Genomic DNA, 16,555 nt, shown 5'->3' on the forward strand with positions numbered 1-16,555 from the left:
GGTATGAATATGAGTAGAGATCGAAACATATTGCTGACCTCTTATACCAAAATGGAAAAGAAACAAAACAGTGAGAATTCATGCTGTTAATTGATTCAACTTTTATTGTTCAGTCACTATCAGAAAATTTGAAGGTACACTCTTCACAATTTTTTTTACCCACTTGGTTTTTTTTTTTTTTCCAGGCAAATACAAGGAAAGGTTGAGAAGATGGAAGCAATCCAGCAATGTACCTGGGACCATTTACCGTCTCTTAACTAAATTGACAAGTATACAAGGCAAAAACAAAGGCAAAGAGACCAGGTTCAGCGCCTAAAACATCTTGTTACTGAAGAGGTAAGAGCAGATGTGAGAAATTTAAGCCCAGCAGATCCACCAGGGAAGTAAGAAATAGCATAGTATGCAAGTGCAAGAACCTACAAGTTTCACGGAAACGGCAAAACAAACTGATATCAAATTGGATGTTCGCAGGCAGTAAGCTAATTAATATCTCAGATGATAATTTGACAAACCTAACAAATTTAAGGTAAAATAATCAAACAAACATGATAAAGTAATGGATTATTACAGGAATCATAGAAAGAAAAAGCAAGAAGCAAAAGAACAAGGACACAATATACCTGTAATACAGAAAATAGCACAGAAAGAACATAGCTGTGAAGCACCATAGAAACATATATGGTACCCACCATACTTCCAATAAATCCCAACGTAAAAGGAAGCCTCTGCAGAAATGGTGTCATAGACAAAAGAAGAAAAGAAGAAAGCAATACATACAATCAAGTTAGTTGATTGTTACCATTAGTAGCACTCAATTTGTGAACAAATTCAAATCTAAATGTAGCATGAATACCTCTTTTGATGACATGTGGGCACACTGATTCTTTGGGCCTCTTAGAGCAAAGAATGATCCAATGATAAAGCCACATCCAAGGGTAAAGCAGATTGCAAATTTCTGCGGCATCAGCACCATGACTGGAAGAAACATGGTAAAGGCGACGAAAACAAAAAAGACCCCAGTAGCCAGAAGTAAACCAAAATACATAAGTGCTTTTCCGGAAGGGACACTACTTGTGGCAGATTGTAAATTCCCAGGAAGATCTCTCACCCCTTTTGAAACACTGAACCACCAAGAACCAAACAAAAAATGCATTAACAGATGATCTTATGACATGTACCTATCTATTTTGTATTTAACTTTTAACAGGAGATTATGCCAATATATATTCTTTCCTCAATCAATAGTATTTTTTTTTTTCCTTTCGATTGATCCTGCACAGTATTCTGATATTGTAGTAGTAAAATAATTGGGTAGTGAAAAGAGAGAGAGAGATAGAAAGAAGAGCACCAACTAGTAAACTGGAACTACACATATAGAACAAATTCTACAAAAACCATGATTCAGTTAGCAAACTCGATCCTAGATGATCATAGTGAGATAATAAGATTGAGGCGATCAACTATAAGTGTGGAAATGGAACATTCAAAACTATGATTCATTAATTTGGGCATCATATAACTAGAGTTCTCTCCTGAGCTGAAACATGAATGTCACCCATGGTGACTTAATCTGTAGAGCAAGAAATTAAATTGCAGCCAGAGAATGAAGCACATATATTCTTCCTTGGTGATTAGAAATCATAATCCACCTATGCATGTCTGGTTCTCTACCAAGCAACAGGTTGCTAGCATTACATTTGGTTACTAGTGCTAGTGATTGCATTGCAGTAGGGCAACAAGGAGAAATAAAATTTCCTGTAGGAGAAAAAGAACCTGAAGAACTGAGGATCTACTAGTAACGGCAATTGAGTTATCCTCAGCTAGAAGCTGATTGGAGCCCCAAAAAGTTTGAGTTTTAACTCCATTCCGTGCAGCAAAGATATTGATGATCAATAGTCAACAAAGCTGCACTTTTGATAGGGACATATTAAGACCAACATTAGATGACACATTAAGACAGCGCCAAGGACAATTCTAAACAGCAGAATCCCAATAACAAAGATACTACACTTCATTTTGTGATTGAATCAACTTAGTTTGCAAATATTCCTCTTCCATTGTTAGTCACATTATTTCCGACCCATAAACTGACACCAATATACTAGTTCTAAAGAAATCTTAACTTTCTACATCTTGCTCAAACCAAAACTCAATTCACGTTAGGTTGTTACATGCTTTGATACCCCACTTGGTTCTACAACATTATGGCGAATAAAACCAGAACCAAAGGATTTTATCATCTGAAAGATCTAAAGATACCAAATTATTTCTTCCTAACCCATATGATCTAAGCCACACCTCTACGTATCTTCAATTCTTCTACTTGAATCTAATCTCTCTTGTCCACTAGGCATCTTAATGCTTGAGTTTGATATAACCACCCATCGAAGCCATCCTCCTTTTATTCTAAAAGCAACTAATGCCACAAAGCCTATGGTTTTGAGTTTTGACATATATACAGTCAACAGAACAGAGAAAATTTCTCGGACCAAGGGCTTGAAAATACACACTATGTAAGTTCACTTCCACATATCTGCTATGCAAACATAATAACAAATGACTATTACGAAATCATATGTATATTGAAGCTCTTCAAACTACAATCCTCAAACTGAATATACATTGCCAAACTAATTAACATTTGCTAGATGCTTGTAAATCAAAATGCATGCTCATTTATCCTACTCAGGTTCATCAACACACATAAACTACACCAAGAAATATGCAAAGTCAAACTCACCCAGAATTTAAATGACACCAAGATCCTAAATCCTAAAATCAAATTGCCAACAAATCAACAAATAACCAGCAGTCAACAACCAATTTCACTTACATTCATATGTACTAATGCAAGTTTTATCGCCAAATTAACACACTTCAACCTCAAAATCCTAAAGCCCTAACCATAATCCAATTCACAAAGTAAAACACAAAATCACATAAAGACAATGCTCATAAAAGAATCAAATCTCATTATCAAATTAACAATAATAAACGTAAAAACACATCAAAGATCGATGCTTTTGCGCATTTCCGAGATCAAAAAGAAGTGTGTGATGATGGCTTACACATTGAAGGTACCAGAGACAGTGTCATTCGCAGACCTCACAGCAGACTCAAGATCGAACCCAAACCCAGTTGCAATGCTCTCATCTGCTTCTCTTGAAGCTGCATATGAGTTCCAATCTGCTAAAAGAGAAGACCCTTCTTTTACCTGCTCGCCATCCCCACTACTGCTCCCTGAGAACCAAGCTTGCATTTTTTCTGTTTGTTTTTGGTTTCTTGGGGGAAAAAACAAAAGAAACAGCTCTAAAGGTTTCACCTTTTTGTTGGATTTCCTTTCTGGATTACTCAAGGCCTAGGAATGGTGAGGTTGCTGTGAGAGAATAACTGTCCCGGAAGAGAGAACTTAGGAAATAAGTAAAGATGATGTGTTTCTGTTTCTTCTCTGTAGTTTGACAAGGTAACGGTGTCGTTTCAAGTTGGGAGTCTATTAAAAAATGGAATAGTATTTATTACTATTTCAAATCAATACGTTTCCTCATTATCCCATTAAAAAGGTGAGGAAATGGTGGATTCATTTGTTGTTTTCATGTTTTTTGATTGAAAAAGTATAATCACAAGCTTAAAATGAATCCTTTTGTTTTTGCAATGACAAGTTTCTGCTAAAGAAGTTCTTCAGCAGCCTTAGTTTATGTTGGAAAATGAGGAACTTCACTTCTTCAGCTTTGCACTACCATTTCTGCCATCAACAAAACAAGCTTCCATAGCTGCAGTTGATGCGAGACTCTGATAAATGTATGTCTGGCTTGCAGTACATTGACAAATCTCTGGTTTTGATAGTTTTGCCACCATCTTCTTCATTTGTTCTTCTAAGGAAAGACAAACCCCGGCTTCACCCGGATTACATGGGAGGACAATGGAAGTACCCTTTGATCAAATCCTTCCACCTGGATTCAAACTTGCATGGCATGGATTCATTTCTTCTTCTGAAGACCAACAACCTGGTTTTGATATCTGCTACAGAGTTTCTCCCTGTTTAAAATGTTTCATTTTTCATGAGAGGGCAATGGGAGTACCCATTGATCGAATACTTTTACCCGGATTCAAACTTGCATGGCATGGATTCACTTCTTCTAAAGAGCAACAACTGGTTTTGACATCTGCTAGACGGCTTCTCCATGTTTAAAAATGTTTAAATTTGCATGGGAGGACAATGGGAGTACCCTTTGATCAATTACATTCACCCGGATTCAAGCTTGCATGGCATATGGATTCAAACTCTCACTGTTTAATTAGCATGGCAGTTTCTCATAATCTCAGTGATGGAATGACATGTAATCTGTTGAATGTTTTTAAGAGAACATGTCTTGGGAGGCTCAAAAAAGAGCCAGAAAATTACAAAAACCAATATTCCATGAATTATAATATTTTCAGGAGCTGCACCTCAAAGATCAAAGGTTCTTTTGCATGAGACAAGAGGCTACGTCGAGGACCAAACTGCAATCAAACAAACAACAAATGTAACAAAAGAAGTTGACTTCATGGGGAAACTGCTTTACTGAAAACTTGATTCTGAAACAGAATGAATGAATCAGGAGGAAATAACACGCCCGGAAAACAGAAAAGAACTATTTAAGAGAGCTTGAGAGTGAAACCTCGTCAGGAATTGGTTTCAGGTTTTCATTTATGTATCCCAAGGAAGGAGGTATTAGTGCTCTTCTCTTTCCTGCAAAAAAAAGTACAAACAAGTGGAAATGGGGGTCAGTAAGTTCGCACTTTCCTTGAAGTGCAAACATAAGATGAATGTACATGGATTATAGCAACCATAGTTGCCTCGAATGATGTTGGCAATTCCATATCAATGCCAGCATGCACAAGAATATGGCTTTCATAGTTGCAGGACACAGGGATAATGATCAGGAATCTACAAATAAGTGGAAAACAGAAAAAGAAATCCGCAGAAACAGATATCGGAGTTAAGAAATGCATAGCCCCAGGGTGGTACTCCAACCCTCATGCCTGTCAAGACATCCTTCAAGCCCCTTATAATCTGTCAAACGAGGAAACCAATTTAAGAATACTTGAAGATAAAAATGGTGTGATCCCAGAGTTTTGATGAACATTTAAGTTTAAATGGTGCAGAAAGAATGGAGACTCTCTTCCACAAGTGAAACTGAAGAGGTTCTTGGCAATAATGAGTAATTAATCCAGGGAGAAAACCATAATCGCATTATTGACAGAATGGAGATGGCAACAACACAAATCGTGGCAGTTGTGTTTTTTAGATCAATCGAAAAGGTAACAGGAACATACCTGGTTCTCATCCAAAGGAAGGGTGACAGGAGAGCTTTCTCCACTGAACTGATCCACAGTGCTGTATTGAATTGCAGTGACAGTTCATAAAAGCAATCCACAGAATGGAGGAAGGTCAGATAGGACCATATAGAACCAAAAATATAGTGATTTGAACTATTAAAGTGGTGATAAAAGAAATTTCACATCAGTTAATTGATGGAAATCAAGAGCTAAGTTCAAGAATCCAGTGTATAAGAATTACCTGTGAACAAAATATCCATTTGCTCGTCGGCATACATAGTTCAATTGTACAAAATCTCCATCATGAGCTTCTGGTCCCTCCCCTTCAATGATTTCTAGGAAGAAAATCTCAGAAATTAAGTATGGAAGTTATGATTGGGAGAGAAAAGTTTAGGACCAAGCATGCTAATATCTGTTGACATCTGTTCATCAGACATATTACAGAGTAGAACAAGCATGCTAATTTTGTGTTAGAACACTTGTAAGAGCGTTGTAGAGTAATTCTTGTTTATCTGATATAAACGTCACTGTCATGAAAGATTACTTTAACCCCCACCACATGAAATGATTGAGATAAAGACAATGATGAACCCCTGCTGGATCAAAGTTTCACCTGAGTGATCAAAGTTTACTATGCTATTGCTTTAATACCGTTCTCAATAAGGGAGAAATAAAGAACAGATGGCTGTAGAAAGCTTCAGGAAATTATACCTTGAATTCTCACCCCACTGGAAAGCTTCAATGTCCTGGACACTTCAAATCCAAAAAATAACAATCTTCTTATGAGAACTGATATGAAAATCACCAAATAACTGAATAAGATATTACAAAGGGCTAGCAAGATAGTAATCCAAGACATACAACAAATTTACCGAATTACTTCAGGTTCCTTCATCTCTTGCATTGGGGCAGCAACAACAGGATTAATGCCCAATGACATGGGACCAATCCCCATAAGCTGCAAAAACACCCTCCTAGGCAAACTTTTGACTGTTATCGAAGGGTGTCTGTTATGCAAGTGCTTATCCATAACATCATTGGGCCGTTTACTGTCAGAATACAGTTCAAAGCAAAAGTTAATAAGACCATAATGAAGATGCTATTCAAGGAATAGTTTTGCAGTACAACAGTTAGTCATAACTCAATGCTGGGTAAACTAGGAAGTTGCAGTACCATGTTCTTGCATTAGTGCTGATATGTATTTGGGGGGGATATCTTACAAGAAACATAACAGGTACTTCTGCAAAGTCTTATGAGTTCTCATCAGAATCCATTACCATTAGAACCTAACAACACTAATCTGGCCCTTGATTTGATTTCAGAATATGCTATAGAACAAAACAAAACTTGGGATTTCATCATACTCCACAATTTTACCCCCTCAGGGTAGTCGTCATTTTGCAACAGAAAAACACAAAACATGCAGCATATATGCATATCCATGGCTGCCCCTCTCTTGACTACAACTCCTACATGAAAAAGACAAAGATTGAAAGCAGAAAAAGACAGTGGAAGTTACCTTGCTGGCAAGCTGAAAGCACAGGGAAGTTGAGCTAAGGTCTGAAATGGAAGAGCTCGCATTCTTGTCAAATGAAAGTTGTTCTTTTCAATGGTAATGGATGAGGCAACTTCCATGCTAGTGGTTGGATGTTAGGAGGGGGAATGGAAAAGCATTTGTCGATCAGTTCTGAGGGTGCAATTCTCTGTTAACAATCTCATCTACCTTTCAGCTCCATAACCAATAATCTTATGCCTCATCACAAAGTATTTCTCTTTTTTTTTTTCTTTTATATTTGACTCAGTAAAAGTCCACAAATTTTGTGGTTCATTTTAATTATTATTATTATTATAATTATCACTATTTACAATAATTTTTTATTTTAAATATTAAAATAAAATTTATAATCAACAATTTTTTTTTAAAAAAAATTCTTTTGTCTTAAATTAAAAATGTGCTTTCGATCAGTTTGATTTTAAGAATCAAATTAACAGAATTTTTCAAAAAAATGTTTAAAATCATTTTAATTATAATAAAAAATAAATAAAATTAATTTATATCAATCAAGTTGATCGATTTTAATATTTACATTTTAAAAACATTAATAATATTTATATATAAGATATATTTTAAAATATATTATTAATAATTAATTTTTTGATATTATGATTTCAAAAAAAAATTTCAAATCTCACATCAACAACATACTAAAATATGATTAAATATTTAAATATTCATATTATTTTTAATTTGAGAAATACTTTCGGTAAAACAAAATCATGAGGTCCAATGGAACCATCAACTTTAAAGCAAAGATGGAAGAAGGGGGTAGGGGCCTCCGTCCTCCAAAATTTCAAAATTTTATATATTGTTTTGTTTTATTTTAAAATTTTAAGATTTTTTTATTTTTAAAATTTTATAAATTCATCTCATAAATATTATTTTTTTATTTTTATTTTTTAAAATTTAAAATCTTGACTTTGTTACTGTTTTAAAGTATTAATAATATACATTAAAAATGATAAATCTTTATTAGATGGAGAAAATAATACAATTTTAAAAATCGATAACTGATTAATCCTAATCGATTAATATAAAAAAAACTAAATCGAAATGGATTTCAATTAAAAATTGAAATATGCTTACCTTACTTTCTACGTAACCTAATAATAAGACCGAAAAAAAAGTTAAGAAAAAAAAAAGAAAAAGGGGAAAATTCCTCTTAAAAAAAAAAGCAAATCCAATTGGCCAAGAAAAGTATAAATAAAGCATTAAAAATTATCAAAAATAAACTATACACGTGGCAATACCAGACCCGAGCGTGCGCCCACCTTCCTATTTATCACGTCATAAATTAAAAAACAGAAAAGAAGGATCTAGAAAAACACAATGCCCGCCCTCTATAGTTAGTAAATTAAAAAAATAAAATAAAAAGGAAAGGCGTGTCAATAGAAGGATCTAGAAACCCTAATGAAGGTTTCCTATATAAAGTCTCGTTAAGCGCAGAGCAGAGCCTCACTCTGTTTTTACCTTCGTCTCTCTATCTCTCTCTCTCGCTCTGTCTAAAACCCTAGCTTACCCCTTTCTCGCTTTAGCGTTTCCTGTTTCTTTGGGTTTGTTTGGGATCAGGGTCAGAGTTTTCCATCTATGGCGGAGACAGAGACGTTTGCTTTCCAGGCTGAGATCAACCAGCTTCTCAGCTTGATCATCAACACTTTCTACAGCAACAAGGAGATCTTTCTCCGTGAGCTTATCAGCAACGCCTCCGATGTAAGCTTCTTTTATTTTCTGTTTTGGTTTTCGTTGATTATTTCTGGTTTACATGTCTTGTGAATATCGAGGTTTTGTTTTTTCTTTTGCGGATCTGATCTTTTATGCTTTGGGTGTAAATGGGTTTTGTTTGTATATTCGTATGATAGAAAAAGTTTAAGTCTTTTTTGGTTTTTAATATATGTTTTTATGATGTTTATATGTAAAGCTCTGTTCTTTGTAGGCTATGAGTCTCTGTTTCATGAAGCTTAGTAAAAGAAATGAATTCGATCGTTTGCATGGTTTATGATTGTAAACTATTGAGTCGGAATGATATCGTTAGGCTGATATGTGTAGGAAGTCTATATGCATATTGTTGTATTATGTAAGTGTACAAGAATGAAATGAATTGGCTTTGGCCTTTTATACATGTGGAAATACTGTTGGGGATGATCTTATTGAGTTGTTTTGGTAGTCTTTTAGGGTTAGGAGTAATTGTTTTTAATTTTAAAATTGTGTCTTGTAGGCTTTGGACAAGATTAGATTTGAGAGCTTGACAGACAAGAGCAAGCTTGATGGTCAGCCGGAGCTCTTCATCCACATTGTCCCAGACAAGACTAACAACAGCCTGTCAATCATTGACAGTGGTATTGGTATGACCAAGGCTGGTAAGTGTTTTTGATTGTTTTGTAAATTCTTGTGCTTGTAGTTGTTCTAAGTGTGATGTAAAGTGGGACTTAAATGTGATTATGTTTCTGTTATTCAGATTTGGTGAACAATCTTGGTACCATTGCGAGGTCTGGGACCAAGGAATTCATGGAGGCATTGGCTGCTGGTGCTGATGTTAGCATGATTGGACAATTTGGTGTTGGTTTCTACTCAGCTTACTTGGTTGCTGAGAAGGTTGTTGTCACCACTAAGCACAATGATGATGAGCAGTATGTGTGGGAGTCCCAAGCTGGTGGGTCATTCACTGTCACCAGGGATGACGCTGGGGAAAAACTTGGTAGGGGTACTAAGATTACCCTTTTCTTGAAGGAGGACCAGCTTGAGTACCTTGAGGAGCGTCGTCTCAAGGACTTGATTAAGAAGCACTCTGAATTCATTAGCTACCCAATTTCCCTCTGGATTGAGAAGACTACTGAGAAGGAGATTTCTGATGATGAGGATGAGGAGGATAAGAAGGAAGAGGAAGGGAAAGTTGAGGATGTTGATGAAGAGAAGGAGAAGGAAGAGAAGAAAAAGAAGAAGATTAAGGAGGTCTCACATGAGTGGTCTTTGGTGAACAAACAGAAGCCCATTTGGATGAGGAAGCCTGAGGAGATTGGCAAGGAAGAATATGCTGCTTTCTACAAGAGCCTTACAAATGATTGGGAAGAGCATTTGGCTGTCAAGCACTTTTCAGTTGAGGGGCAGCTTGAGTTTAAGGCTATCCTCTTTGTTCCCAAGAGGGCACCATTTGACCTCTTTGACACAAGGAAGAAGCCCAACAACATCAAGCTCTATGTCAGACGTGTCTTTATCATGGACAACTGTGAGGAGCTGATTCCTGAGTACCTTGGCTTTGTGAAGGGTATTGTTGACTCAGAGGACCTTCCTCTTAACATCTCAAGAGAAATGTTGCAGCAGAACAAGATCTTGAAGGTTATCCGCAAGAACTTAGTGAAGAAGTGCGTTGAGCTCTTCTTTGAAATAGCTGAGAACAAGGAAGATTACAACAAGTTCTATGAGTCCTTCTCCAAGAACCTCAAGCTTGGTATCCACGAGGACTCTCAGAACAGAACTAAGATTGCGGAATTGCTCCGATATCACTCCACCAAGAGTGGTGATGAGATGACCAGCTTGAAGGACTATGTGACCAGAATGAAGGAGGGTCAGAGTGACATCTACTACATCACCGGTGAGAGTAAAAAGGCTGTTGAGAACTCCCCATTCCTTGAAAAGCTGAAGAAGAAGGGTTACGAGGTACTCTTTATGGTTGATGCTATTGATGAGTATGCTGTTGGTCAGCTCAAGGAATTTGAGGGCAAAAAGCTTGTGTCTGCCACAAAGGAAGGTCTGAAACTTGATGAGAGTGATGATGAGAAGAAAAAGAAGGAAGCTTTGAAGGAAAAGTTTGAGGGTCTCTGCAAGGTTATCAAGGACGTTTTGGGTGACAAGGTTGAGAAGGTTGTGGTCTCTGACCGTGTGGTTGATTCTCCCTGCTGTTTGGTCACTGGTGAGTATGGTTGGACCGCCAACATGGAGAGAATCATGAAGGCCCAGGCTTTGAGGGATAACAGCATGGCTGGATACATGTCAAGCAAGAAGACCATGGAGATCAACCCCGAGAACCCCATCATGGAAGAGCTGAGAAAGAGAGCTGATGCTGACAAGAATGACAAGTCTGTCAAGGACCTTGTTCTCCTTCTTTTCGAGACTGCCCTCCTAACTTCTGGCTTCAGCCTTGATGACCCCAACACCTTTGGCAACAGAATCCACAGGATGTTGAAACTTGGATTGAGCATTGATGAGGATGCAGGTGAAGCCGATGCTGACATGCCCCCACTGGAGGATGCTGATGCAGAGGCCGAGGGCAGCAAGATGGAGGAAGTTGACTAAGCCTGACATGTTTTAATGTTTGAACTTTATCTTTATGTAGTAGTCTCATTTTAATTTTAAGGTACCCTTAGCTCTGGTTATCTGAATGGTTTTACATTTTCTTTGGTGCCTCCTTTGAGAGGCTTTGGTTAATTTTGGCAAACTCTCAAATCCTGCTTGTTTTTGAATATTTATATAGTTCTTTCATGCCTCCTTCATGCTTACATGCAGTCCAAAGTTATGTCCTTTTTATGTGTTGGTTTGGAAATACGGGGCTTGGCCTGTAATTGGGTGAACATTGGCACTTAATTACTTAATGGGCCTTAATTGCATAGGCAAGGATGGGGGAATGAATGATATTTGGGCATATTAATTCTAGGTCAAAGCAATCAAATCCAAAGGACTGTCCTTTAGCTAGTATTCATGTCCTTTTCTCCATGAAAACCATTTATGATTAACTTTACAATTGGAGAATGATTCAAGTGTTGAATATTGTGAAACGATTGGTTATATTATTTGTTTATATGCTACATTATGCAAATATTTTTATATTAATTTATAAAATTGAAAACCCATTTTTTTCATTGGTCTTTTGGGGAAAAAAAATAATTTATTTTTTTATATTCTAATGTAGTAGAGTATGTAAATTTCATATTCTTGATTATTAATGATATGAGATTATTTCCAAGTCCAACCACTTCAATTTTGTTTCCCTAATAGTAAATTCATCTAATCCAAAGGTTTTTAATGCATGTATATATCAAGTTACATATTGTTGAACTCTCTAATTTCAATACCAATAATTCTACATTAAAGTGAAAAGACATTTAGATAACATATTTTTCATCAAAAATGATGTGTATATTCTTTTTTTTCTTTTAACGGACAATAATAGTTTTTGTGTCGTGAAAAATGCGAGGTATAGTTGGTTCAACGTTTTAATGGCATCTCATCACATGTAGTAATCATTTTGTACAAGAAAAATAAAGTTTCAAAAAGGATTATTCCGATGTGAAAACATTGACAAATAAGATACGTAACAAACTTTCTTTAAGGTTAAGTTATATAATTTCGAAATTAAATTATTGAACAATAATACGTTATGTCTGTATATATATATATATACATTTTTCGAAACTCGATTTAAAACCGAATCATTGAGATCAATAAATATTTTTTTAATTTTCACTCTCTTAAGCTAAGCCAAACTATTTTTTAATAACTCATCTAATTTCCCTTTTAAGCAAAGCCTAATTAGGGGAGACAAAAAAAGAAAAAAAGAAAGAAAGAAAAGGAAAATCTACTCAGAAACGACGCCGTTTTGTATGTCCTTGTCCTTATCAAGTTCCTTCTTGTCGAACCGAAACCAGCCTCCCCTCCTCTCCCATCAAAGCATCAACATCACGTGCCACGTACCGTCAAAAATTCATAATTATCTATTTATTTTTTAATATAAATTTACCATTTTTATATTTCAATTTAATTAATTAATTAATTAAAAATAAATTAATAATAATAGTTTTTTTTCACGTCTGCATATATAAATTATTGAAATCTCCAGCTCTTCTCCACCTCCATCACCACCTTTTCACCCCCACCTTCACAGAGCTTTCCCTATCCTCCCCGCCGGTTTCACATATTTTTCCGTACTACCCCTAATCACTCTTCGCTCAAAAACAGGTACCATGGTTTTTTTTTTTTGGGTCCTTAAATTCATTTTATTCTGTTTGTTTCCTTGAGAAAATTGAAAACTTTTGAATCTCTGTAAGCTTAAAGTAAGTAGCTTTAAACAAGACTTCTAAGCTTCGTTAGATCTACACAAGTCATATTCTGGGAAATTTAGTTTCTTTTTTCTTTTCTGTCAAATTTTATTTTTGTGTGTGGAATTGATTAGATTGGGTCCTGATCAGGTTCAGTTTGAGATAAAGTTATGGTTTTTGAGTTTGAATGGGCTTTTTGATGTGTTTGATTTGATGGGTATTTGATTTTGAGCTGTTTTTGTTTATAGTTTTATTGGAATTTCCATGTTTCGTATATGTCTTTCTAATTACTGCAATGTCTGGGACGGTTAAAGAGTCTTGATATGATTGCTCTATCAAAGCTTGGTGATTTTTGGGCAATATGTAATGAAATGGACTATTCTTTGTAGGTAGGGTCACTGTTTTTTTGTCCTCTGTTTTGCATTTCTTAATATGCTGTGTACATGGCATGGTTGTTATTCGATTGTATTCAAAGCGTGGAAAATGAAATCATAGTTGTTCTTATTTTTCATGTGTACGTCCATGTACTAAAATAAGAAAGTAACATTACTATGGAATTCAATTTATGATTGATAGGAAACAGAAACATCAGGCAGGCACTGATTGAGATCTTGGTTTTCATTTGTAAAACAGATATTGTTTTCTGAGATCTCCAAGTTTACGACTTTCTGAATTCAGACTCTCCGGCATTTAGGCTTCAGTCAGCAGGATCGGGAAATGGTTAAAAGGTTTGTCTTGTTTTTTGCCTCGAGACTAATTATGTTTGGAGAAAGAATGATGCGAATGGGATTTCTAAACCCTTTTCTGGTTGCGTAGGTATGGAGTGTTTTGATGTGTGGAGAATATCATGTTGCAGTGCATAGACGGACTGAAGCATTTATTTGCTTCTGTACTGCAATGTTGCGATATTGATTTGTACAATCAATCAAGAGGTCTTGACGATCCTGAACTTCTTGCTAGAGAGACAGTGTGTATGCTATCAAATTTCTTTTCTTTTTAAATAATACTGTTAAGCTTTTACTATATTGCTATAGTGATAGTGTCAAAGCTTTTGTACGATTCAACACCTTGTTTAGACTGTGCCTGTGTTAATCTAGCTGTGGAGTCATTCTACTGAAATTGTTATTTCACTAACATTGGTGCAGTCAGTGTAAGTGAAATAGAAGCACTTTATGAGCTCTTCAAGAAGATAAGCAGTGCTGTGATAGATGACGGGTTGATAAACAAGGTATTCTTTATTTTAATACTATATGTTATGTTTGTCAAGTTTTTGGGCTTGATTACTCCAATTGAATTGGTTCTTCCCCCCTCGTCTTTTTAGTATTTGAGTTTTAGTTTATATTGCTATTTCGCAGGAGGAGTTTCAATTGGCGCTATTCAAAACAAACAAAAAAGAGAGCTTGTTTGCTGATCGGGTACGTTTTATCTAATGTTAATTAATACTGTTTCTATCCTTGATAAAGAATGCTTGTCAATCTCATCATGCCAATTCTTTGTAGTATTTTAACTCAAGTTATTAGCATCGTGCTCAAGCTGCTGTCAATGTTTTTCTGATCTCACTGCAGGTATTTGACTTGTTTGATACAAAGCATAATGGAATTCTAGGTTTTGAAGAGTTTGCTCGTGCTCTCTCTGTCTTCCATCCAAACGCACCGACTGATGATAAGATTGAGTGTATGTGTAAAATACTTGAGTTGTCTGCATCAAGATCTTTATTTACCTCTTTGGTCATCAATCATAATCATGTTAATTTAGAGATTGAATGTAAATCGACTGGCATGGAAAAGGAATTATGAACTTAAGCATGTAGTGGATGATTATGTCCAAATTATCTTCTCGGATTCCTATCATCTATGTGCTGAGTACTTTGTATTCTCCTAATTCTTTTATGTCCTTTCGCAGTCTCTTTTCAACTGTACGATCTCAAGCAGCAAGGTTTTATTGAGAGGCAGGAGGTAAAACTTTTGTTTTTTCCGATTTTGATCTCTTGTATCCTATCTTTCCTCTATCCTTCTTTCCTTTGTTCATATATATATATTTTTATATAGGTGAAGCAAATGGTAGTGGCTACACTTGCTGAATCTGGCATGAACCTTTCAGATGATGTTATAGAAAGTATAATTGACAAGGTGCTCACTCAACCTGATTTAATTGAAGTCATATCATATCTCTTGTAATTTTCATTTTCTCTATTCTAGTTTCTATGTTTTAAGTTTTGGAGCATTCCTACAGACCTTTGAGGAAGCTGATACAAAACATGATGGGAGGATTGACAAGGAAGAGTGGAGAAGCCTTGTTTTGCGACATCCATCCCTTCTGAAAAATATGACCCTGCAATACCTCAAGTAAGTTCCAAACATACTCTTTACTATTTAGTGCTATTGGCTGCTGGAGGTTACCATAAGAGTAGCTGTTAGCAATGAGTGTTCACGCTTCAACTGTGTCTTGATTGTTTCGTTGAGCAGGGACATCACCACAACATTCCCGAGCTTTGTATTCCACTCACAAGTTGATGATACCTGAAGTCAACTGTTGCACTCGAGCTCCATAGACCGTTTGATTATGGCTTGTTTCTTTCTAGACAATATTGCCGTCTCAAATATAAATTGCCCAAGAGTGAGTCTCTGTGTTGTTTTGGTTCATTGGTTAAAATTTTTTCGTCGCGTGTGTCCATATCAAAACGTCGAACTTTTACTTTCTTCTCAGTGTTTTTGGTCGATTGACTCTTCCGGATGTGCTGATTTATTTTGTGTGTATTGTTCTTTATGGTGTTACAATGTAAAAATTCTCGGTCCATTTGAAAATTTTTCTTCCATAACCCCGAATGTGGAATCCTTCTTGTTATGGATGTAAATTTGAATGCAGCAAATAACAAGAACCAGTTTCCCAGAGATTCCACCTTCCATTTCAATTGCAAAATGTGGTTGTTCTGTGCAGGGATTTATGGTTTCATACAAACTTTAAGCCTGGCAAAACTTTGACAGGAAAAAGGCCATGGCAACGAAGAAGCATGCAAAGTTATTTGCATCTCCGTCGAGTTTAGAATCTAAGTTACTGCCAACTTTGGCAGTGAGATATCAACTTGTACGATATTGTCTGTTTTATTCTATTGCTTTATCAGTTGTCTCATAAAAGGTGTTTCATAAGTTGAATATGGTTTGAATTTTTAAATACTCAGTTTGTGTTTTACTACATATTCGATGGAAGATTCACAACTTCTCTTTAAGATCATGACATAGTTCAGACTTTGAGCGAACAAAGGGATTTATGGTTAATGGAGATCATTCATGTCCAAGTGGAATCCCATCTTAAGCATGTGTAATACACTTTTAAGCAAGTGGTGGAAATATTTTTTTTCCATGTGAATTTACACTATAAATACAAATTTGAAGTTATAAATAATTATGATGAAAAAAATTATGAGTTAATAGTTAATTTTTTAATTTAATGGATTCAAATCGAATTAAGATTAAATTTATGAAAATTTTTATTCTCGATCCAACAAATTCAATGTGTTAAATATAATAAAGAGATTGTTATTGTTAAAAATATAATTTTTTATTAAATATGTTAAATATAATAAATATTTAATAGTATTCGAGTATTTGGTTTATGAGTTGGTATATTATCTCTTTATTTAAAAAGTAGA

At 35.5% G+C, this 16,555-nt stretch overlaps 4 protein-coding genes across 7 annotated transcripts; 2 read left to right on the plus strand and 2 right to left on the minus strand.

Annotated features, from left to right (window-relative positions):
* On the minus strand, positions 70–3,486 carry LOC18593227 (protein transport protein SFT2). Its single transcript, XM_007020341.2, has 4 exons — positions 3,069–3,486; positions 854–1,121; positions 621–725; positions 70–416 (listed from the first exon to the last, which is right to left on the minus strand). The coding sequence occupies exons 1-4, from the start codon at positions 3,257–3,259 to the stop codon at positions 306–308; spliced, it is 675 nt and encodes a 224-aa protein (XP_007020403.1). The 5' UTR covers positions 3,260–3,486; the 3' UTR covers positions 70–305.
* Positions 4,251–7,037, minus strand: LOC18593229 (peptidyl-prolyl cis-trans isomerase FKBP16-1, chloroplastic). 3 transcript variants are annotated; one of them, XM_018125160.1, is made up of 9 exons: positions 6,839–6,930; positions 6,493–6,559; positions 6,192–6,368; positions 6,031–6,065; positions 5,561–5,654; positions 5,317–5,377; positions 5,010–5,053; positions 4,659–4,731; positions 4,251–4,500 (listed from the first exon to the last, which is right to left on the minus strand). In XM_018125160.1, the coding sequence occupies exons 2-9, from the start codon at positions 6,546–6,548 to the stop codon at positions 4,423–4,425; spliced, it is 618 nt and encodes a 205-aa protein (XP_017980649.1). In that variant the 5' UTR covers positions 6,549–6,559; positions 6,839–6,930; the 3' UTR covers positions 4,251–4,422. The 3 variants fall into 3 exon arrangements, with proteins under 3 accessions (XP_017980649.1, XP_017980648.1, XP_007020405.2); XM_018125159.1 differs by lacking the exon at positions 6,493–6,559 and having other exon boundaries at positions 5,561–5,642; positions 6,839–7,037; XM_007020343.2 differs by lacking the exon at positions 6,493–6,559 and having other exon boundaries at positions 4,659–4,729; positions 5,008–5,053; positions 6,839–7,036.
* On the plus strand, positions 8,239–11,370 carry LOC18593230 (heat shock cognate protein 80). Its single transcript, XM_007020344.2, has 3 exons — positions 8,239–8,587; positions 9,093–9,234; positions 9,333–11,370. The coding sequence occupies exons 1-3, from the start codon at positions 8,465–8,467 to the stop codon at positions 11,165–11,167; spliced, it is 2,100 nt and encodes a 699-aa protein (XP_007020406.1). The 5' UTR covers positions 8,239–8,464; the 3' UTR covers positions 11,168–11,370.
* Positions 12,690–15,811, plus strand: LOC18593231 (calcineurin B-like protein 3). Of its 2 annotated transcripts, none has more exons than XM_018124694.1 (10): positions 12,690–12,826; positions 13,540–13,634; positions 13,723–13,877; positions 14,052–14,134; positions 14,262–14,321; positions 14,472–14,580; positions 14,809–14,861; positions 14,955–15,035; positions 15,139–15,251; positions 15,372–15,811. In XM_018124694.1, the coding sequence occupies exons 3-10, from the start codon at positions 13,754–13,756 to the stop codon at positions 15,427–15,429; spliced, it is 681 nt and encodes a 226-aa protein (XP_017980183.1). In that variant the 5' UTR covers positions 12,690–12,826; positions 13,540–13,634; positions 13,723–13,753; the 3' UTR covers positions 15,430–15,811. The 2 variants fall into 2 exon arrangements, with proteins under 2 accessions (XP_017980183.1, XP_017980184.1); XM_018124695.1 differs by having other exon boundaries at positions 12,695–12,826; positions 13,723–13,838.

The sequence above is a fragment of the Theobroma cacao genome, chromosome 7 (genome assembly GCF_000208745.1).
Source record: "Theobroma cacao cultivar B97-61/B2 chromosome 7, Criollo_cocoa_genome_V2, whole genome shotgun sequence".
NCBI lineage: Eukaryota > Viridiplantae > Streptophyta > Magnoliopsida > Malvales > Malvaceae > Theobroma > Theobroma cacao.